Source organism: Asterias amurensis, chromosome 11, assembly GCF_032118995.1.
Source record: "Asterias amurensis chromosome 11, ASM3211899v1".
In the NCBI taxonomy this organism is placed as follows: Eukaryota; Metazoa; Echinodermata; class Asteroidea; order Forcipulatida; family Asteriidae; genus Asterias; species Asterias amurensis.
Genome location: NC_092658.1, coordinates 17,218,294 through 17,243,185, shown reverse-complemented (window position 1 = coordinate 17,243,185; position 24,892 = coordinate 17,218,294). Strand labels below are relative to the sequence as shown.

The 24,892-nt window shown below is 39.3% G+C and overlaps 1 protein-coding gene across 2 annotated transcripts in view; it reads left to right on the top strand.

The window, feature by feature from the left end:
- Positions 1-9,801: 9,801 nt before the first annotated feature.
- The window catches only part of LOC139943987 (polycystin-1-like protein 2), a 79,962-nt gene continuing 64,871 nt past the window's right edge, over positions 9,802-24,892 (top strand). The window contains exons 1-7 of one of the 2 annotated variants that reach the window (XM_071940910.1): positions 9,802-9,940; positions 10,254-10,325; positions 10,963-11,033; positions 14,902-14,938; positions 16,801-16,927; positions 19,057-19,256; positions 23,919-24,057. In XM_071940910.1, coding sequence (XP_071797011.1) covers positions 19,232-19,256; positions 23,919-24,057 — 164 coding nt within the window. In that variant the 5' untranslated portion in view covers positions 9,802-9,940; positions 10,254-10,325; positions 10,963-11,033; ... (1 more) ...; positions 16,801-16,927; positions 19,057-19,231. Of the gene's footprint in view, positions 9,941-10,253; positions 10,340-10,962; positions 11,034-14,901; positions 14,939-16,800; positions 16,928-19,056; positions 19,257-23,918; positions 24,058-24,892 lie in introns of both variants that reach the window. The other variant, XM_071940912.1, reaches the window with a different exon arrangement.

Here is a 24,892-nt window from a genome sequence, read left to right as displayed (position 1 = left end):
TGCTTAGACTTAGAGACCTCAAATTCTAAATCTGAGGTCTCAAAATAAAATTCGTGGAAAATTACTTCTTTTTCGAAACCTACTCCACTTCAGAGGGAACCGTTTCTCACAATTTTGTATACTATCATCCTCTCCCCATTACTCGTTACCAAGTAAGGTTTTATGCTAATAATTGTTGCCCTGCAAGGCGGAAGTATCCAAAAAAGAGTAAGTTATTGTTGAAAAATACATATCATACGGCGCGCGCTCTATGATCGATCTTTGGTAACTAGTTCTCCAACTGTGACGTCACGAATACAAAACTAATACTTTTGTAGCTAAAAATGCAACATTAAGCTCTTTGGTAAAAATATAGTAGTTTTATATATTTTACCAACAAATCTGATTTGCATACCATTGTCTTGTTGCTTACGCGCGCGTATAAGAAGTGGCAACTTGACTCGAACCTGTTTTGTTGTTTGTTGTTTTATTAGTGGAGTTCACACACAAACAAACAAACAACGAAGTTCGTATTGTAAGCACGGGTTTTTACAGCGAAGGGAGCAAATCGTTTGATTTTTATTTCCAGTAATTCACTGAGAAACAATAATTTCACAAGCAACTTGGTATCTGTAACTTCTGTTACTAGTGTTAGCGATGTTGAACGTCAACCAGAAGTCTTTATTGAAGGCTGTGGTGCGGTCAGTTCGAAGAAATGAGACCGCACGGGGGACGACGAGTCCGAAGAAAGAAGAGCAGCGGGCTACGAAGAAGGACCTAGCCAAGGGGCCCGGGACGTCCTGCAGCCCGCGTGGTCGGCGTGGCCGTTGTGGTCGGCGTGGCCGATGTGGTAACCCATGCCCTCTCGCTTTCTGTCTCCGTCAACCGGACGTTGAGCCTGACTATGACGACGAGGGATTAGATGAAGTGAACCCGCATGGGAAAGTTTCCCTTGGAGATTGTGAGGACGGACAGGAAATGAGGTAAGAACAGGATTAATGATATGATTTACAAACCCAATGTCAATCACATTCAATTCATGATCATACTCATATATTCATATTCAATAATTCATAGTCACTCATATAGTGCTGCTGAGCACAAAAATTTGCTTAACATCAAATTTTTGCCTTGATTAAATTTAAAAACGGGATTACCAACCAAATTTCCACGTGATTTTAAGGGTTTAACCAAGCAAGCTGAATTACCACACCAGCAGTAACGAGCAATATGCAACAAGGGAAATTTGGTAATCCTGTTCTTAATTTCATGCTAAGCAATTTTTGTGTGCGAACAAACAGGCTATAATATTATAGCAGCTATATGAAGTTGCAGGGCCCAATTTCATGGCTCTGCTTACCATATTATTTCACAGGTTAGCGGCGTATTTTGGCTTCTGCGCGTGCGTACTCCATGTTACTATGCATTTCTACGCTCATTATTAAATGTTTCTTATCCTTATTACAAGGCTAGCGTAGAAATTTGGCGCTTGACATAAGCAGCGAATCGTGATTGTAATGGTCATGCTGGTCCATCCCTGGATATAGTTTCCCCCAGTCTTCAATGGGCTGCTCCATCTTACACTTTGTTACAGCCTTGAATGATAATATATAGAAGGCAAAACTTAATTTCTTGAAAACTTCTGGATAACTTTCTGTATGGCGCCACCACTTTTTCACTCATTTTTACAAAAAGGGATGTATCAATCAGGAAAATAAGTTCCTATATTTATTATTTCAAACGAATGAAAAAGTGGTGGTGCTATACGGAAACTTTTCCAAACTTTTTTACATGAAGCTGTGCATGTCTAGGTGTAGTGATTAGAGGACTCGGACCCTTCAAAAGTTCCCAAGTAAGATTTTTCACGGGAAAAATACCTTTGGGGGCTTTGCTAAAATGAAAATGGCCAAGTCTTTCCCACTCAAAGTTTGTAATCTAATTTATTAGTCATTGTTAGATCAATCAAAGGTTTTGAGAATATCATGCAATTTGTAAAATACAAATAAGCAAATTCAGCCAGAGCCAGGTGCAAACTTCCAAAAAAGAAATTAAGTTCATAGTTAGCTAAAGTTGCGTTTGAGAATTTCCATTGGGAAACTTATCACCCATACAGAAACATGTTTATCGTAGGCGGTCCTGTGTTCATTTAAACTCTAAAATCACGGTACAGTCTTTTACGTCATTGCGCGCAAAGTAAACAACCCCCCAGATACAAAGTTACATTTTCTACTCGCCAAACATTCTTCTCCGCTACTGGTTACACCAAAGATAGGTGCGTGGTATTATGATTGCGACTTCAACCAGTCTTAAAAGCTTTATGAATACTTCTAGTAAACAAATAGGGAAGGTAATTTGACAACCACTGGGTTGATGTGAAATTTAGATAAGATAAAAGTGTTTGGTAACAATTTGTGTTTGAAGATTTAATGTGAAAGTTACATATCAGTGAAAGAAAGACAGAGAGTACTCAGAAAACTGTGACTTCGTAAGGAAACTCCTTGAATTTCAAACAAAGATTGTATTTAACTTATATCATTTATTAATTTTATTTTGATATAATTGCCTTGTAATAATTTTGAATGTAAAATAAAACGCAGACAGTTTAATTGAATTAGATATCAAAGGATTCTGGTTTCAGCACTTATTTCTGTTTGTTTAAGAACTTTGTTCTGACAAATGATTTGATTTATTGCGATCAGTTTATTTATTCCCACACCCCCAAATAAGCCATGATGCCGCGGAAACTTGGCCGTACAAGATAAATCATGAATCTGCATTGTGTCATCAGTGATCTTGAAAGCAAACTCAAACTTACTCTAAATTATTCCTTAAATATGTTTTACAGAAACCATTTTGGTTTTGATGGTGTATGTTTGAGTCTAGTTTTATCTAGTGTGTACAAACAATTGTAGAAAAATCTGCCTAATTATAGATTGGCCCTGACTCGACCAAGTGCAGTTAGGCCTGACCAAACTGCAAATGGGTCAAACCAACTGCAGCCCAACTACAAATTGGCCTGCCAAACTTGAAATGGACCGCCCATTACAATTGGGCTGCCCAACTTCAAATGGACCGCCCAACTTCAAATGGACCGCCCAACTCCGAATGAACCGCCCAACTCCGAATGGAGCGCCCAACTTCGAATGGGCCGCCCAACTTCGAATGGCCGCCCAACTTCGAATGGGCCGCCCAACTTCGAATGGGCCGCCCAACTTCGAATGAGCAGCCCAACTAACAATTAGCTTGGCAAACTACAAATGGGCCTGCCCAACTGTGGCACAGTTGTGTGTTGGTGTTACATTGACAGTCGATAGAGGCATTGTCACCGAAGTGTAGCAAACTAACATTCTACCCATGTTGGTGTTTTATGTTACTAACATTGGCTAAATGTTGCTAGTAAGTGGTTAGGGACACTCGGTGTAACGATGAACCTTTCAGTGCTTTGTGAAAGCAGACACTTGCCCACCTTTTACCTGTTTCGTTTATGTTTTACCCGATCATCAGTTAATTATTTCCCTGTCCTGTATCGCTTTCAAGTCCCTTTTCTTGTTTTCCTTTCTCTTATTACACCCCCGGCCTCCGTATGACGCATCAATGCGCAGGGTGCGGGCATCACTTGATGTGACAATGCGATTGGGCGCACCATAGTGGATGCGATCAGGGCGCGCAATATTGAATTTTGGTATTCGGTTAACAGCTGGCCAAGTTTCTGTAATTAACTGGATATTCTAATACCTTTTTGCCGCCGACTACAGGTATTCGCGGCCCTTGCGGACATCCGGTTAAGAAAAAAAAGGCATTCGCGGTTACGGATAGAAAAACCTATTCGCCATTAACCGGATATTCAAATTATTCGCCCAGGGCGGATGGTCGGATATCGCAGCGCCGCGGGTAGGAAGTTGTCCTCGATTTTAATTATACCTAGGTGCCAATCGGAAGGTTTATTGTCAAAAAATACTTGTTTTGGGAACACTGTTTTGTTATTACTACTGACCATGTCTAAATTTCATTCATCTGTTCTGTTTAGCAGAAAATCCTGTTTGACAAAGTGGGGGCACCTGTTGCAAAATATATAATATATTATGTATGACTTTTTAGCTGACCGTCTCTGCTGTGTTAAAGCCATTGGACCCTTTCGGTAAACAGTGTTGTCCAAGGCCCACACTTTGTGTACCACAACTTCTATATCAAATAACAAACCTGTGAAAATTTAGGCTCAATCGGTCATCGGAGTCGGGAGAAAACAACGGAAAACCCCACCCTTGTTTCAGCGCATTTCGCCGTGTCATGACATGTGTTAAAAATAAATCTGTAATTCTCGTTAAGGAGAATTTATATTGTTTTGCTGTTTTCTCAAAAAGTAAAGCATTTCATGGACTAATATTTCAAGAGAAGTCTTTCACCATTGCCTTCTGCAAACCCTGTAAGTTATTTGTAAATCTGTGAACTTTTATTTTTTTCTGAACCGAAAGGGTCCAATGGCTTTAAACAATATTTTTCTGTGCTTAGAAATTTTGGTTGTGATATAGAGGCTTTATGAAATTAGGCCAATGTCTTTATAATTACCCCTCAGTGGCAAAATGCAAGCAGTGGAGCTGTTGAGTGACTGCCAAGACTCATCCTGCCCAGCACCACCAACGAGTCCAATCCGCAGGTCTCGTCAGCAAAGACTGCCTGTAATGCCTGCAGGACATTTCAGCCAACCCGAGGAGCGATCAGCAACACCAGAGCATGTATCAGGGACTGATAAGACTAAGAGGAGCAGTCGACCCACGTTACATACCAAGGTGCAAGGTTTTTTTAAGTCGCTTGGGAACCGGAGAGGACTAGTACGGTCACAACAGTCGAAGGCTTCAAACTATGTGGTCACTGACTTTACTGAAAGGTAATTTAAAAACCAACACTTTACTTGACTTAGTATTATATTATTTCGAGTCTTCCCATGTTTTGTTTTTCTTCTCTTTAAAGAATAAAATAAATAAGTCTGAAATCATTCATTTATTACTTTACTATGTCTTTTGTTTACCAGGGGTGTACCAAAATGTTACAAGTTTTGATTGGGACTCTCCCAATGTCGCGCTTCGTGTGGCAACCCCACTAGAAAGCTCTACGTAAAAATGCTGCAAGTGTGGCGTTGTGTACAGGGGAGGGTTAAAGTGGCTGGGCAGGGTCACAAAACAAATCACTGTGCCTCCCGTCCCTGCGATCCCCTGCATTGGCATTGTTCTTTGCTTGCCACTGTTTGCCCATAACTCATATCTTCCAGCTTGCGCGGGTCCTGTTTGTTGTTCTTTTCCGTTTCATCGGCTTGATTTCCCCCCCCCATTCAGTTTAATATTTTCCTGTCCCATTTCCCATATCATGATAGTCCCTTTTAATTTTGTTCAATCCCTACCCCAGCCCTGTTCATTTCCCCCGTCATTTCTATTTTTGTCGTTCCCCGTCCCCCGTTCCACAGACGTACCACTTTGTGCCCCTACCTCCTATTCTCGTCCAAAATCTAACCCCTGCCTCCTTCCCGTCATCCCGCCCGTGAATTGTTCTTTACACTTTTTGCCGTCCCATAACTTTCCCCTTTCCCCGTGGGTGCCGCCAGTCAGGTGGTTCTCCGTTTAATGTATTTTTCTCTGTCCAGTTTATTTTTTCCCTGTCCAATGTCATCATAAGTCCCTTTTTCTTTTTCCCCTTTCCGTATAATTTTCCCAGCCCTATTACTATGTTCCCTACATTTGCCATTACCCCGCCCTCTTCCAAAAGATGTAGCACACTACATGCCCCTTCCTTCTCGCTGTCCCACAATGTGCTCTAATAACCCCCACCAGCCTTCGTCCTGTCGTCGTGCCTCGATCCCATGCATTTTTCTTTGCTGTATGTACGTGCAAATTAACTGGACGCTCGCGTTGTGACTGTGACATCACAAAGGACGCCTGTCCTCAATCCCAAAGTTACTACACGCTCGCTCTTTGACTGTGGCGTCACAAACAACACATGCCCCCAACCCAAGGGTACCCCGAAATTTAGCCCATGACGCATCATTTTAGCAGGGTGCGGGCACCACTTGATGTGAAAACAACATGGCGGCGCCCAGATAAAAATGGCGGCGCCCATGCAATTTAAGCGCTATTGTAGTATAGATGTTTGATAATTAAATGTTTACTACAAAGAATGCATAATTTACTATGCTTGCAAACAACTTACTATCCTGGGCATTTTAAGAGGTACCAATGCAAAGATCACGGGCATATGATAGAGATAACTGCCAACATAGCTACTATACATGTAGTGTATGAGGCCTGTTTGTCTACCAAACCACTGAAAAGGAGAACTGCTCATGGCCCAATTTCATAGAGCTGTTAAGCAGAACATAATGTTCAACATTTACCTGCTCATCAGAATCGAGCAGGATACCAGTAAAAAACTATTCCTGTGACAAGGTAGTTTGGCTGGTTACAATATTCTGGTAAGCTACATTTTGTGCTTTTAAAAGCAACTGTTGTAAATTGGTCCTAGATGTCGCACTTGTTGAATGAAAAATGGCATGCTGAATGTATTTAATTTCACACGAATGATGTTCGACAGGGACCTTTCTGAAAACGTTTCCATGGAGTCCATCACCATTGGGACAGAGATTGATTACCACAGACCAAAGCCGAGTGTCGAGACCAGAAAGGTAGCCTGGAAGGCATCTCCAAAAGGGAAGTCCAAGTCATCCAAGGAATGGGACAGATGGAGAGCTGTCGAGACCTCCTATGCAGGAAGGTACACCAGCAAAGTAGCCCCTCTTCCTTCTTGCCCTCCTGATGATGACATCCATGCAGAACAGCATCCTATCTTATATCGATCCAACAAAAAGTGAGTAAAAAATACTTGTCAGGCATACAAATTTTACAATGAAAATTGATAGGAGTTTGTTTCTTGAAGTTGCAAATCTACATCTGGGATAGATTTTAGAAAATTTGGTTGTATTTTTAATCAGGGTGCATCATTTGTAAGTTGTTTGATTTGGATAAAAATAACCAGCTATACACATCCTTTCACAAATCACCATGAAAGAGTGTAAATCAGTGTCTTAAACAAGGCTAGCTAAATGCATTCAAACATTTTGAAAAACTTGGTAAGACACTGAGAATTGTAAATGCCGTGGGTTCAAATCCCACCTTAGTAAAATCACAGAACTCGGAAAGTACTTAGTATACAGTGTTAACACACATTGATGTAAGGGTAAAGTAAACAATCAATATTCTTTATCCCAGATGCAAATTTAACATCTATTGAATAACTTTGTTGATGTTTAGAACCAGCCCGAGAGTATCTGCTTTTGACATTGAGGGTGCCCTCGCAGATCCACGGGTGCGGCAAATCAACAGCACAAGTAGTGGTCCAAGCAGCTTTGGCTGTCAACCAAATGGCATTACCAGGGCCTCGTCATCGAGACCGCTGTACCGCAACCAAGCCCCAACTGCAACGTGCCCCGTCATGGCAGCAGCATCATGGGCTATCACCGACTGGACCACCTCTCAACCAGAACATGAGAAGCCCCTTCACCAGGAACAGAAGAAGGCCTCTCAACAGGAACAGGATCAGGGGACTATTGACAAGAAAGTGTTGGCTTTTATGAGCTATCACAAGTATCGGTCCCTCAGTAATATGGCTGTGTCTTCGGCCATGTCTATCAATCCTAGCTCACACTCTGCGGATGATGTTGAGCGTGGAAGGAGGAACACAGACTCAGATGGACAAAGGAAGACAAACAGGTAGGTATTATTTCAGTAAAGATGTTTGTTTTACCAATTCCAATATATGGATGAAAAATGGAGAACCAACTCATAAATTTGTCAGTGACGTTTTTCCACTACACTGGTTGCTTCATTGGACTAGCAACACACAGCTGGTTTTCTCCTTTTATAGTAATCAGAGACGACTATAAACGGTGTGACCAATGTTTCCATTCAACCACCCTCTGTTGACAAAACACTGTATACGTCATGTTTCGACGGGCAAAAAGACGTGTAGTCATGGTAAGAGTGCATACACTTTCTAGCTGGCTGCCAAAACACAAAGGTTTTGCCCGGCGGTATGCGCGCGAATGATGTTATGGTTTTCGAGTGACGTCAGAGGTCACATCGTCTATAGAGGGTGTGATCAGGTTGTGGAGTTTGTAAGCCCCTTCATCCATAGACCTTATGCACATGATGTCATATCAGTACGGCGCCCTCACCTTGAAGTAAAAAAGCTGCCAGTCATTGTATGGCCACACTTGTGCGCCGCGCAAACAAGTCTGTGCGTTTGATTGTTTTGCTATCGTTTTACCTCTAAGATGACAGTTGGTTGACGTCACTGCATAATCAAAGGGCTAGTGGAATTGGTAAAATGATCATCTTTATTGGAGTTTTAATGGACATTTTATACCTGTGAACTTCATGGAAGCAGCAGCAGTTTACTAAATCTCTGTGGTATGTACTATGTGAGGTGCCAGAAGATATGTCTATGGTCCAGCCTTGCCCAAGTACAAACTTTGTTTCCTGATTGAGGATCAACTCATCAGAATACCCTTCAGTCCTGAATCATAGCAATTCTCATCAAATATTTTTTTCTGTAATGTGTTTCCAACCTATTAATTAAAATTCATTAATAATATCTGTTGTTTACATCTTTCCAACAAAAATGTTAACAAGACTTTAGCCTCTAAATTGAACAAAAAAGGAGAAATTTTCTTTAGTCACTATTTGCTATAAAATGAAAGGCACTGGACACTATTGGTACTTTTTTTTATCTGAAAGGGTGTTATCTGAAAGGGTGTGCAACAAGGGTGTTTTTTATTTCATAATTTCCTTGCACCTTTGATAACCAATTGAGTTCAAATTTCCATAAGGTTGGTTATTTTATGCGAATGTTGGGATACACCAAATGAAAATAGTGGTCTTTGACAATTATCGAAAGTGTCCATCCAGTGCCTTTAATTCTCCAGTCACTCTAAAAAACTACCAAAAAATGAGCCCACAACTAGTAAGCTGCATTTTAATGGTTTTAACCTTTCTTGTGATGATAAGTTGTTTTATCTTGCAGGATCATCCATGTCAAGCTGCTCTTCCCCAAACTAACCAAAGGAAGATCTCCTGAAGGAAGATCTCATGCTGCCCTGAAGTAAGATCCCCTGTTGCCCTGAAGGAAGATCCCCAAAAGGAAGATCTCCTGTTGCCCTGAAGGAAGATCCCCTCAGGAGGATCTCCTGTTGCCCTGAAGGAAGATCTCCTCAGGAAAATCTCCTGTTGCCCTAAAGGAAGATCTCCCGTTACCCTGAAGGAAGATCTCCTTAGAAAGATCCGATCCCGTTGCCCTGAAGGAAGATCTCCTCAAGAAGATCTCCTGTTGCCCTGAATAAAGATCTCCCGTTGCCCTGAAGGAAGATCTCCTCAGGAAGATCTCCTGTTGCCTGAAAGGAAGATCTCCTGAAGGAAGATCTCCCGTTGCCCTGAAGGAAGATCTCCCAATGCCCTGAAGGAAGATCTCCCGTTGCCCTGAAGGAAGATCTCCCGTTGCCCTGAAGGAAGATCTCCCGTTGCCCTAAAGGAAGATCTCCCGTTGCCCTGAAGGAAGATCTCCTCAGGAAGATCTCCTGTTGCCTGAAAGGAAGATCTCCTGAAGGAAGATCTCCCGTTGCCCTGAAGGAAGATCTCCCGTTGCCCTGAAGGAAGATCTCCCGTTGCCCTGAAGGAAGAAATCCGGTTGCCCTGAAGGAAGATCTCCCGTTGCCCTGAAGGAAGATCTCCCGTTGCCCTGAAGGAGGATCTCCCGTTGCCCCGAAGGAAGATCTCCCGTTGCCCTGAAGGAAGATCTCCCGTTGCACTGAAGGAAGATCTCCCGTTGCCCTGAAGGAAGATCTCCTGTTTCCCCAGGAGTCCAGGACCCTCATTACCAGAACTTGCTATGACGGACAGTTGATGTCGTGCAACTGGTAAATGTGAGTTCGTCTTTGGCGCTCCACTGCCACGACTTCTTCAGTGTTATCTTTTTAAAAATATCTTCCATCGATATTAGCTGTAATTATTATTTACAAATTTTGATACTAAATATTATAAGCACTACTTTTGCTAAATTGAAGTGAACCTCATACCCTCAAAGAGTCTTGACGATCCAACATTCTGGAGTGTGACACCTAAAACATTTGCCGTAATTTAGATTCACAAATTTGGATACTAATAAGGAATGTACTTTTGCTAAAAGTTTTACATTTAATGATCAAAAAACTTAACATTTTTCTCTTCTCATTTCAGAGTTTTCTAGAGACACCTCAATACACCACTAGCCAGACATTTTTCATCTGCAAAGATCCGAAGTAAAGAAAGGTAAGAGTGGCAAGGTAAATTGAAGTGAACCTCATCCCACCAGTTAATCTTTACAATCCAGCATCCTGAGGAATATCTGGAGTGTACCACTCCCAATTTCTTGTCTTTTTTTCTTTGTTTCACCCAAACATTTTGGAAATTAACCCAGTCAGTTTTCTTTTTGGTCTATTTATTTGTTATTCTTAAAGGCACTGGACACTATTGGTAATTATTCAAAATAGTTATTAGTGGAAAACCTTATTGGTAACGAGTGATGGAGAGTTTAAAACATTGTGAAAAGTAGGGCCTATCGTAGTTTTAAAGAAAGAAGTCATTTCGCACTAAAATAGTTGAATTTGATTTCAAGACCTCAGAATTTGATTTTGAGGTCTCGAAATCAAGCATCTGAAAGCACACAACTTTAAAACATGGGCATTTTTTCTTTTATTATTCTCTCACAAATTTGACGACCAATTGCGCTCAAATTTTCACAGGTTTGTTCTTTTATTCATATGTTGAGAAACACCAAGCGAGAAGACTGGTCTTTGACAATTACCAATGTGTCCAGTGTCTTTAAAATAAATTGGAAACGAATGTTTAAACAATTTTTAGGTTGGTTTTGTAATTTTCTCCAAACCTCCTGTTCAATCCATTAAAGGTCACAACTCATCTTGGCTTGGGGATAGGCCTTCCTGTTCTGGAGGTCACCAGCATTTTCTGTGTCTAAAGGTAAGAACATTACCCTAAAAGATCACAATGATCACGGCATTTTTACACAGAACTTTCTACTAACCCCACCTGATTGGCATTTTAAAGCCTAGCACATTTTTGTTCTATATGTAAGTTTTGCTAAGCAATAGTTACTGATTAACAGCCCATGGTACGTGTAGCGAAACATTTTCATACAGTAACTATCATCATGTGTAAATGACATTCTAAACGTGGTTGCTGGTTGTTGGACCAAATCTCCCGGATTGCAAGATGCAAATGTTGGCAACTCTGCCATACTGTATCACTGGAAGGTAAACAAATAATGCTAAGGGCACAATTACTCAAGGGGGTTAAAATAAATTGGATGAATTAAAATTTTTAGCTGGGTTGCATTCCTGACAAGACGTCTTTCTCATTCCTTTGTGAACAGTTTGAAGATCTACTTTGCTGCGTTATGTCTAGAGGGAGGGAGGGAGGACACATCTTTAAAAAAAAATCAGTTTTATAAAAATGCTAACAAAACAAATATAACATTATTTAAAAATGGTAAACAAAAAGTTAAAAGTTGAAAAATAAAACAAAATTATATTAAGATCGTTTTAATGAAATGATCAGAATTCATTTAAGATTTGGGTTTTTTGTCTTACACTTTAAAAATCTGCTTTCCAAATTGTTTGAAATTGGAAAATTCATACTAACCCAGATATGAGACAGTTCAAAGTCTGAATTCAGACTTTCTTGGTAATCAAGAGACTGTTTTTTTCTAATAATTAAAAGAACTATTTTCTATGACTGTTCGTAAAAGCTCCAGGGGTGAACTAAAGGGTGAATTGCCATCATTTCAATGTACCTCCCAAGATCTGGATCCAAGTTGTGGTCTTTTTTGTCTGCAATGACTTATCCCTGCTAATTACTAGTAATTTAAAGTATCAAAAGTCATTAATGGTTCACTTTAAGGTTAAATATTATTATAAGATTTGGTATTATGTATTTCACTAGGGCAGTTTAGATCGCGTGTACATTTATTATTTAAGGAGACACAAGTCCCCACCCATCATTTTCAATCATTTATAGAGAAACAAATATTTACCGCTCTGTTCACTCAGCTACTGATCAATAAGTCAAGTTGTCTCAAAACCAAAAGAAACAAATTTAGCTCAGAATTGTAGACCACCTGGGTATTCTCACAACCAGTAGAAGTCAATAGCGACCGCCAGAAAAGTCAACAAGCGCTAGATCAAATAGCGGCTCTATCGATCTGGCTTTTAGGGCAAGCTTTTGAATATTTCAATAAATTTCTTGGCCGCAAAAGAAACATCTTTTAGTTTTGGTTTGGACGTCATTTCAGTGTGCTCGTGTGATTTTGTCTTGAGGCAGTTTCTTAAGGCAAATCATTTGTTTAAGGAAGTATTCTGCCATGATGTTTAAAGAACTTTCATGAATACTGGACTCGGTCTAGAAGGCGAAAATGTTTATCCGGAACTGCTTTATTGTCATTGCATGGGTAAGCCTGTTTGTTGTTGTTGCTATTTAAGGTCTTTGCCAATCCAACCCCTTCCCATTCCCCTGCCACCATCACAACCACCATCTTTGCTCTCCTCGTGTGACCAGCCAGACTTGTTTCCCATTGCTGCCAGACCCTTGTAAATACAAAATTACTGTCTTATTTTCCATGAACATGTACATAGATAGCACGCGATGATGCATTTGCGATCGCAACGCAGCAGGCAATGTGTTTACATTATTTTACGGCGTTGCCATGAATACCTCCTCTCCCCCTGTCCACCCTGCTCTCCTTGGCTGGGCCCAATTTCATAAAGCTGTTGAGCAGGAAAATCTGCTTTGGGATTAATTGTGGGGCACCAGTCACAGCAATGTCCACTTTATGGTATTTTGTGAGATATTTGTTTGTGTTTTTCAAGTTTTTATGCTTACAGCAGGCTTTATGAGATTGAGCCCAGGTGATGCCCCCTTTCTCTTTACCACCATCGCCGCCGCTGCTCTCTTTGACAGATGTTTTACCTCTCCCTCTTACATCCCACACCACCACTGCTCTCCTTGGCAGGTAGTTCCCTGTCGTTAGCTCTTCCCCTCCCCCCATCACCACTGTTCTCTTTGATGTTCTTTCTAATTCCCCCACCCCCCCCCCCCAACACCACCACCAAACAGCTGGCCCAAGTTTCATCACTCAGCTTACCGCCAAATCCTGCTCTTATGATCACAATTCTCCACTTTACGTGTGCAAGCGCCAAATGTGTAAACAGAATGCCTAGAAACGTGGAGTACCTACGCGCATAAGACAAACTTCCTGCTCACATGTAAAATACACTTTGCCTACATGTACAAGCGGAATTCCCAGCTCCCGTTTTATTCATTAGTTTTCTAGGTGGTCAGTGTGGGGCTGGAACCCACGACCATCGCGTTACGATGCTCTCTTTTCCTGGTTACACAAACATAAGCAGAGCCATGAAATCGGGACCTGGTTTTTCTCCTCCTCCCCTTCCACCCCCACACATCCTCTGCTTCTTTCCTTGAGAGATGATTCCCTCCCAATCCTCCTTCTGCCTTCCCCCTATACCACCACCACCACCAGCACAGCTGCACACTCCTAGACAGATGAGTTGGGCGGGGGAATTATCACTAACATCAGCTTTGGATATTTATATGGTAAAGTGTGTAAATATGTAACTTTCATCACTCAGTTCTGGGAGTTAACAACAGAGCAGCTAGATTTGTCTTTCTGTTCAAGGCACATGTGTCTCATTGGTAATTGTCAAAAGTATCCACACTTGATGTGACCCAGTATAGACTGTGCAAGTCTCGCGTGCACCGGAGCGAGAAAACGCAACAACTGAGGAAATTTATTTTTTTATGAATAAAATCTTTGGTTAAAGTCTATGTATAGACAAAAGTAAAACTCTGGGACAAGGATGTTTGTTTGATCTTAAATTTTTTGAAACCCCTTTTGTAAATCTACGCCTGAATGTGAAACTACTCAATGCTGGTTACACGCGGATATACGATGGTCGCAAGGGCGTTAGATAAATGCGTGACGCAGTTTTGACAGGAAGCCGACGCCTAAATGACCAATGAAAAGGCTTTTCACCCCGCGCGACCAAAACAAGCGTCTGCGTAAGTTTCATGATCGGAGATGGGCACAAATTCTTAATTTTTACCAAGTAACCTGACCTGAGGTCAAGTTTAAATATTGGTTTTCTTCGTTATTATGTTGACTTTTTAAAAAATTTTATAATGATGTTAATTAGTATTACATTTGTAACAACATATGTCATTTTTATGGTCATAAACTACATTAAACTAAAGTATTGGACGAAACAAAATCTCCCCAACGTAAAACTCCATAAGGTTGGGACCACAATGGTCCCGGAAGTTCAAATCCGCACGAGACTATATGAAATAACAAACCTTGTGAAAGTTGAAGCTCGGTTAATTGAGTCACAAGAAAAGAAGTGGAAAAGAGCTGAAATGTTTACACTGTATTCACCCATTGAGTTTTTGACTCTTGAGATCAAACCACTTGTTTTGTTCAGTTCAATTCAATTGCTTTATTGTCACACATATATATACATATACATTGAAATTCACTTCGGCTTGTGAGTCTAAAAATTTTAAAATTACAAAAACAAATTGCATTTCAAGCAAAGATATTTCCAAGGGAGTTACCCATTTTGACCATCTTTTAACCATGTAAGTTGAGTTAAAATCTGTGATCATTTGTATTTCACTCAATACCTTAAGTTGCTGCTCAAAGTTTAATGTGTGCCCATTAGAGGTATTTTTTCCTTGCCTTTGTGAAGAAACTAAATGTATAGTGTAACTTTGCCTTACAATCATCACTGTTTTTATTTGAATTATTATTTCCCAGATTCTCCTCACTACTACTCCGGCTTCCACTCAACTGAGTAAGTCTTATTTATATAACATAACAGTTGACTAGGAGTAGTCTAGGGAAATACAGAACTTTAAAAACTGTCATCAAAAGATGTGTCTTCCACAAGGCCCTTGATCCAATTTCATAGAGCTGCTTAAGCAAAAAACTGTCTGCTAAGCAGAAATGAGCGTGATACCAGTCACAACCTGAGTATAAGACATGGTAGCTTGGCTGGTTACCTTGTTCTGGTAAAAGCATACTTTTGTTACACTTACATTAGCTAGTTTCTTCACTTGGGCAGCTCTATAAAATTGGGCCCTGGCATCAACTTAACACAATGATTTTATTGTATTAAATAAGGGTCTCATTTATGTATGCCAAGTATTTGTAGAGGCAACCAGCATAAGTTATATGAAAGCTATATGGGATTTGAGCTATGCATGGTGAGGTATACACCAATTCAGACGCGCACCGGGTGCGCAAGTGTTGAGCACCGCGGCCATTGCTGAGGTATGTGCCTAGTTTTGTGCACAGAGACATAAGGAAATTATGTTTCTTTTCTCTTTTTATGGAAATGTAATGTCTTTCTCAACAGTCTATGCGATTTCTCTGACATGGCTGCATGATATGACGATTTGCTACTATTCTTGCTATTTTTTTTTAATTAAGCACAAAGGAAAATACTGAAATTGTGACAAAATCTCATTTTAGTGACTATTTTATGCAGTTTCCGCGTCTTTTCCCCCTAATTCACTTAAGACAAGCACCGTTTTCAAGATGATTCAGTTCTATTTTGCAAATTTTGTAGTCAGTGATCTTCATTAGTATATCATGATGTCCTGTTAGGGAAAATGTGATAGTCGTTGAGGAAAACATTTCATGTCCATAAAGAGTTAAAAGAAACATGATTTCCTCATGTCTTTGTGCACAAAACTAGGCACATGTACATGTACACCTCAGCAATGGCGCGCAGTGCTCAACACTGAGCGCCTGAATTGGTGTATTGGTTTGTAGTAACGCCATGTACTACTTACCAGATGTGCTTTTGAGAACTTAACTTGCTTTATATTCCACTATAGCTATTTTTTATTTAGTTTTTATTTATTTCCATGCAAACAGTACATGTGTACAAAGAATAGGCAATAAATATATGACTACACAGAGATAAAGCCTACGGATAACCACAACGGCGGAAATAATCACTAACTAAAGGCGATCCAGACAATAAAAATAACAAAGGCACAAAAGGGTACAATGTCATAAAAAATTTGAAAATAGCATATATCAAATGCCATATCAAAAAAATATATATATATTTTAGGAATTTAGCACATCAAATACCATATCAAATATAAATATATATTTTAGGAATTTAGCACATCAAATACCATATAAATATATATTTTAGGAATTTGGGAGACTTCTCAGTCCTGAAAAGATCTGTCCTGCTTTTAACTGTCCTGCTTTTCAACTACTTCCCAGGCGGATGGTAGAAAATCGGCTACTTGGCAAGTAGATACACACATTGTGTAACCACAAACCAAAAATGAATCCTGATGAACTTGAGCATGTAAAAAATAACAAAACCTTCAAGTTACAGTTTCAATTCTCTTTCAGTGTTTTACAGGAGTTTTCACAAATGACATATTTACGAGTAATGTATATTGTTATAGAAAGTCATCGGGCCCAATTTCATGAAGCAGGAAATGTTGCTAGCCAAGTTTCTTTGCTAAGCAAAAAAGTAAGTTGGGCACCAGCCATAAAAATGGCTGGTAACTTTTTCCTGCAAAGCAATACTGTTCTGTGGTTAGCATGCTTTATCAAATAGGGCCCAGGCAAAAGGAAAAAGAATTTCAACATCTTTTGATCAAGGATAATGTTTTTATCTTGTAGATTATCTGGGATGTTTTGATGAGGATTTGAGTTCAGAAGACCCAAGGGGAATTGTTAATATTGGGAACTATGACAACAACAATATCACTCCGGAGAGCTGTGCAGCTTTGTGCCGCCCAACTTACAAGTAAGACCTCAGTTTATGTCTCAAGCTAATTTACAGTCGACCAGCTCCAGGCAATTTTGAAGAAGAAAAAACATTCTTGTTTCAATATATTTACATAATATTCTTGGGGATAGCTACTGTTACTGTTAGAAAAGTGTCATTTTGTTCTACCCAAGGGCTCCTTTTAAAGGCACTGGGCACTATTGGTAATCACTCCAAATAATTGTCAGCATAAAATCTTACTTGGTAATGAGCATTGGAGAGCTGTTGATGTTTAAAACATCATGAGAAACGACTCACTCTGAAGAAACGTAGTTTTTGAGAAAGAAGTAACATTTACTGAAACATTCAAAGGCTTCAGCCCTTAAGTCAATTCTTATTTTTGTAGGCATCTGAAAGCACATAAATTTGTGCAACAAGGGTGTTCTTCTTGAAAGTGTCGTGGCCGAGCGCTTAAGAGCACCAAATTCAAACTCTGGTGTTTCTTATCAGCAGAGTGTGGGTTCAAATCCCCAGCCGTGACACTTGTGTCCTTAAGCAAGACACTTCACCATTGCTTCGTCCTTTGGATGGGACGTTAAGCCGTTGGTCCCATGTGTTATGTAACGCATGTAAAAGAACCCAGTGCACTTATCGAAAAGAGAAGGGGTCCGATCGGCAGCAAATTGCGCCACAGCACCTTGTAAAACATTACATGGTGCTATCAGAATTAGGTCTCATAATTCAAAAACGTAGTCCCACATCTTGCAGGAAATACTGTATGTTACAGCGCCAGGAGCGTCTCTGAGTGACGGACATGTGCGCTATATAAGAAGCCACAATTATTATTATTATAACCTATTGAGTCGAAATTTACACAGATATGTTATTTTAGGCATTCTGCATGGGATACACCAAGTGAGAATACTGATCTTATGACAGTCTCCAAAGGTGCCAAGTGCCTTTAAATGCAGTGCATGTGTATCTCTCCAGGTTGCCCCTCTCAAAACTTGCCTGGTATGACAGGGCCCTGTTGAGGGGACGAAGGGCTTGTACACTGTAACTCAACATTTTCACTGGACCAATTTTTTTTTTTTTTTAAACAGGAAAATTTAACAGGGCAAAATGGACCACTTAGAAAACTAATGAGTAAAAACTAATAAATACACTAACTGTTGGGGTACTCGCTTACACAATTGAGAAAAACCGCGATGGATACGACGCAAGGAGATGCAAAAAATTGGAACAGTGACTCAAAGTTGTTGGTTTCTCAAACAAAAACAAAAACTAACTTTATTGACTGTAAACCAATGATCAAAAGCAAAACCAGTGATTGGCATCCAGTAATAAAACTGGCAATAAAACAATAAAAACACCTTTGGACCGATAAAAGGATGAATTTCTACCTTAGAATGAATTTGCTTGAAACCTCTGAGAACCAAGTGAAACCTAAACCAAGAAATAACTAAAAACAACTAAACCAAAACTAAAACACTGAACTCAGTGCCCCCCAAAAACACTGAGAGAATAATAACAATAACAATAATTATAACATAGGTATTTATAAAGCGCTTTTAACAAAGATCAAAGTGCTATTCTATCTCATTATTTTTTGTATGTGTAAGTGTACTTCCATATTCAATAGAGATGAATGATATTTTTTCAGATTCAAAGTCTACATTTTTGTCATTAAAAAACCAGGAGCACCTTTAATTATTATAAGCAAAAACAAAACTAACATTATATAGGATTTGAGGCATTGCATGGTGAGGTATCAATGTATACATGTATTTGGTTTGCTGTAACACCATGTGTGTATCTACTTGCCAGGTAGAGTTGTTCTTAGAGAACTGTCTTGCTTTACTCTACTGCCGCGGAGTAGATAGTCGGAGGTTCGGGAGACTTCTCAGTTCTGAAAAGAACTGTCCTGCTTTTTAACTATTACCAGGGTGGATGGTATAGAAAATAGACTGGACTACTACTTTAGCTTATAGGATCGTAATTAACTGTACTGCCGCGGAGTCAGTTCTGAATATTGGTCTCAACGTTTAGACTAGCTTGCTCTAGTCATCGTCAGGAGACTAACATTAAATATAAATTTTCATGAGGACATTTTGCTGTAATTATCATGGAGCACCTAAGAATATGCTGACTGGTTCTTTTTGTTATAGCTATGCCAACCTCCATCTTGGCCAGCTATGTCTTTGCAGTCACGCTTTCCTATATGCATCATCTCGTGAACAAGAATTATGTAGCTTCAACTGCTCTGGAGATCCAACTCAAAAATGTGGAAGCAAAAGGCAGAGTTCTATCTACACTGTGCCTACAGGTATCTCATCGCTCAAGATGCTCGATGTCGGCAACAATTCCGGTAAACATGTTTTTGGATTTTGATAAATAATTGCACATATAGGTCATCATCAAAAACAGCAGGCATTTTACACCATTTAGATGTGGGGTTTTTGCATCCCGAACACAAATGTTGACAAAATAGGGAAAACTGACATCATAGGGCTAGATATAGCTTAGTTGTAGAAATGTATAGAGCGCCTGCCCGTTAATCTGGAGGCTGGTGGTTTAAATCCCGCTTTATTAAATTATTCTTTGTTCAACCCCAAATAATTTAAATTTTACCCAGTAAGATTCCTTTGTGGTTTATTATTTGAGGTTAGAGACTTGTATTGTATCCCCTATTTTCATTGGACAATGAGTGTATCACAAAACACCGAAACACTCCAAGCCGAAATTCTGAAAAACGTGAGGTCAAACAAACCTGTGCGACAAAGGAATTGTGGCGTCATCGGTGCTATTTGATATTGAAAAGAGGGCCCTGAATTGGCAGAGCAGTGTTTTCTGGAGTATCGCTTACACCAGTGTACATGCTAAAATAATTTTTGTCACAATGAGACAAACAAAAATTCTGTGAAATTGTTTTACTAATTTCTCAAAAACTAAAGCACCTCAGCAAGTAATATTTTAAAAGAAGCTTTCTACATACACTATCATTATCTTTGTGTAAGTTTAATGTCAATCTGTAAACGTTTCTGTTTTGTGTCTTACATAATGTACCCAAAAATAGTACCCCGAAAATACCCAAACCCTTAGTATAGTGCTTTGGGGTTGAACTTCAAGAACTACAAAAAAAAAATTGTAAAATTTACTTTTATGTGCGCTGACGTCTGGTGAATTTGGATCAATACAAGAGTATGCCCGTCACAATGAGGCATAATGGATATTATCAATTATTCATTTTATTTACTGGTTAATGTTTGATAGTGTCTAAATAGCAAACATGCATGGGCTGGAACCTCGAGATTCACGTCGATCCGGGAAATGGTTGGCATGGAAACATCAACAGTGCCCAATTTCATAGAGCTGCTTAAGCACAAAAAGGAGCTAAGCATAGAAAAAAACTTTGTTATACATGGATGTACCTCGGTAATAAACTGTGAAGTTTGATTGGTTTGTGAACCAATCACTGTGAAGTTTGATTGGTTTGTGAACCAATCACTGTGAAGTTTGATTGGTCGAGAGCCAATCACGTGCCGTGCAAAAAATATGCATGTACCATGGCTGAGTGATGTTCACCGGTGTACATTTCCTTGATCGTTTCCCATCGTTTGTCGATTTCCAGCGCTTAGTACGATCAACCGCGGGTTTGAGGGAACAGTGAATTTTTTTTGAAACTATGTAATAATGTTTGAAGATGACAACAGAACTTCGAGAAGAGGCTTAATAATGTTACCAAGGCATAACCAAACAATTGTTGCACGCTGTGACTGAGGTCCATGGGTTTTCTACGCCCTCGAGGGAAAATGGCACCCTCGGCTTCACCTCGGGTGCCATTTTCCCCCTCGAGTGTATAATTGCATAATGTTTACCAGTATAAGGTTACCAGCCACACTACCGTAATACATGTACAATTTGTGACTGGTATCCTGCTCATTTCTGCTTAGCTGTTCTGGAAACAAAAACGAACATACATGCAACTGTGTTTTCCTCACAGGATGGTTGAGACATTTCCTTAACTATCTTAGAAATAAAAAATACTTGTAACTTCCTATTATTATGGTTGAGGCATTTCCTTAACTATCCTAGGAATAAAAACAATACATATTAACTTGTGTTTTTCTTCCTATGATGGTTGAGGCATTTCCTTAACCATCCTAGGAATAAAAAACACATTAACTGTATTTTTTAATCCTAGGATAGTTAAGGAAATGCCTCAACCATCATAGGAAGAAAAACAGAAGTTAACATGTATTTTTTATTCCTAGGATAGTTAAGGAAATGCCTCAACCATCATATGAAGAAAAAGACATGTTAACTGTTTTTGTTTTTTTCTCCTAGGATGGTAAATGCATTTCCTCAACCATTCTACAAATAATAAAGACATGTTAACTGTGTTTTTCCTCATAGGATGGTTTGGGCATTTCCTTTTAAAACTACACTGTATCATGTATATATTGACTGTGTTTCTCCTCCTAGGAAATTGGGCCCTGGTGTACTATCCAAAAATACCAGTGAATTAAATGTCCTGAGACTGGTTCCTAGTATAGTATTTGCTTAGATACATTTTAGATAATCAACATTTCCAGGTTGACGGCTGCAACGGCTGGTCCATTCTCAATGATACTTTGTCTTCAATTGATGGACGTCAATTTAACACTATGACGAAATGTCATTCATTGATGTTGATTTTTATTAGGGCCCTGCTTATTAAGTTTCATTTTGTAATCAATATAAATTTTATGTTGACATAAGTTAAATCATTTTCATTGTCCAATTTCACCCATCAGTCATGTCAAGACTATTGATCTGAGTGCTGTGTGTAGTGTAATCTCCATGCAAGTGAGACTCAATTTATAAAATGTAGCTTTTAAAAAATAACTCCTAAGTTTACAAGGGCTGCAAAAGTACTTAATGGTTTTTTTTAAAGTTGGTACTTTGACTGGGGGCTGGACCAGTTTGCACTCAATAAAAGTGCCGCCAAATTCTGTGTTATTATTATTTTTTATTATTAGTATTATTGGTTTATTAAAAATGCAAACATGGGGGCCAAAAAGCCGAATTGCGGATGCATAATATACAAGGAGTTAAAATACAATAACTATCACTATAAATATATTAAAATTCTGTGTTGCAACCGCTATTCTTGGCTTACAGGGCAAATGCCAAATTTCTGGGCTGTTTAAGCAAAGAGGAACTTGTTTGTGTAAAACAATGTCAGCATTCATACCGCCATGTGAGATGTATGTGAGATGTGGTGTACACTTTGTACAACTTTTGTCTTCAAAATGGAGTGAAAATCCACTGTTCTCTCCGTCCCGTCGTTTCCCGAGACTGTGGGATACCATTCCACAACACATCCGGGATGCTGCTGTAATTTGTCCTCTGCCGACATTTCTCCACCAACTTAAAGCCGTCTGTTTAAATCCTGTCTAACATTTTGTTTTGTTTCGATCTCTCCCGTTTGACCCGAGAGCATACATGTATGGGGACTTGATCTTCTTCCTTTCCCTCGTTATATTGTCTAGTTTATTGTCGCCAGTTTTCTTGTTTTACCATGTGTGGGACAACATGCTTCCGAGCATCAGTAATTTAGTTTACTTTTGTTGTCCCTGACCCGCATTATATTGTTTGGTCATTTGTTGAGTAGTTTTCTTGTGTCCTCCCCCAGATTAACTTCTTATATTTGCATGCTCCCCTCATAAACTCTTTTTTCACTGTTCTCTCTATTTGCCCTCACGTCACCAGTTTTTTATTATTCGTTATTTATTTACTTTCTTTTCTGTTTATTTATTTAATTTTATTTTATTTTTCGCTTGTTTGTTTACTTTCTTGTTTACAGAAATGTTTATTTATTCACTTTATTATTTATTGTATTATTTATTGATTGACTGTTTGTTAAATTAATTAACTTATTTATTTATTTTTCACTTATTTGTCTTTTTTGTTTACTCATAATGTTTTAAAGCGTTGTCGTTTCTGTAATATGGGTTTTTCCCTTACATTGTTGCCTTGTTTGTATTTTCTGTACTTGTACTGTTGAGGTCTAATACATAATAATAATAATTATTATACTTTAAATTCCCCATTTCACCTTGTTTCACCCCCCCCCCCCTATGTGTGGTTTAATTCAAGGAATACTCACCAAGTTTTCAGTGTGTCCTTGGTATTTCCTTCCTCCATCATATACCCATAGCTGAATAGATTACTGTTTGAGTGGATAGATGGTTTATTGGTCAGCCTTTTCACCTTATTTCAGGTCAGCAATGTACCGTTATGTTCAACCATGGTTCAACACACTGTGGATAGACCAATGTTTTCATTTGGAGTGTAGCCTATTAACCCCCATGAGACCATAGAGTGAAGGGAAGTGAGAAATGACATTCCAGAGAATTACTCACCACTTAAAGAGGTCTGGGCATGGGACAGGGAGCATACCCTGAAATCAGGGTGAAATTCATTGAGACCAGTCAATGGTCTGGGGACTCTGTTTTCAAGGTCTGGACACCTTTGATAGTTGTCAAAGGCCTGTATTTTCACTTGGTGTCCCAACATATTTATGAAATATTTATTAAATAACAATTCTGTAGAAGAAAATTGGCCTCAAGTAGTCATCAAAGTTGCAAGAAGAATGAAATGGTAAAAACACTCTTGTTGCACAAGTTTGTGTGCTTTCAGATGCCTTATAAAGGGCTTTATCAGGCCTGAAGTCTTTTAATATTCGAGTGATCAATTACCCCTTTCTCATAAACTTAAAGAGGGAGCTGTTTCTCACAATATTTTTTAAATACTATTAACAGCTCTCAACTGCTTGCTACCAAGTAAGTTTTTATCCTAACCATTATTTTGAGTAATTACCAACAGTGTCCAGTGAAGGAGAAACATTTTTACAATTTCAGCGAAAAACCTGCATGTCACTGAGATTTCACTGTAGTTTCACACCAGACATTTGCATGGTGACATTTAGAAAAGATGACAAGTATTTTATTTTTTATTTTAAGAAAATTTGTGTTTGTGATTTCAGTGGCAACTCCAAAGGATGTGGCAGCTTACTTTGGGATTTGGTTCTCCATTGATGTTGAGCATCCATTGATGAAGCTAGTGGATTTTGGTGATGGATATAAAGAGGAGTCTCGTGAAGATTCATTTTGTCATCAGTACCTGTAAGTAACACCACGGGCCGATTTCACAAAGAGCTAAGATTATTCTCAGTCGGACACTTGTGTCCTTTAGCAAGACACTCAACCATTATTGCTGCGTCCTTTAAGCCTGGGATGTAAAGCCGAAGGTCTCTTGTGTTGTGTAATGCACATAAAAGAACCTGGTGCACTTACCAAAAAAGGAAGGGCCTCACCCCAGTGTTCCTGGTTTGATTGGCTGCATATTGCGCCACAGCACCTTGTAAACCACTACACGGTGCTACTGTTTAAGGACTAGGTCTCCTACTTCAATACGTAGCTCCACATACCTTGCAGGATATAATACTGAGTGCTTCGATACGCCCTCAGGGGTGTGATAAAGTGCTAAACCGAGTGTTATTATTTTTATTATTCCATGCCTGAAATTTCATCTTTGAAAGGGCAAGATCATATTTCATTATCAAAAAGGGCACTTCTATTGGAAAATCTTTTAGTCTTATGGGAAACTGTGGAAAAGGGCACCAAGGCCAACACTGAGCAACAAAGCCTGTAATTCCAGGCCTGTCATTCTTATTAAACTGTGAATCGATCTTGATCGCTAAGACAAGTGCGATGTGACAATGGTGGTACTGACAACTCATCTCAAGACAAATATTAGTCCTTTGTGAAATTGAGCCCAACGGCCCTTCCATGGCAAAAGAGCCTAACACAAAAAATGAGAAAAGCAAGTACACAGACAAGCTGTTCGCCGCAAAAATGGCATGAAAGTGTAAAAAAGAGGCCAAGATAGGACATGTTGTATTCACATCCTTGCATTCCTTTGAAACTTTGAAATGGAAAAAAACTCCCTCAATTTACC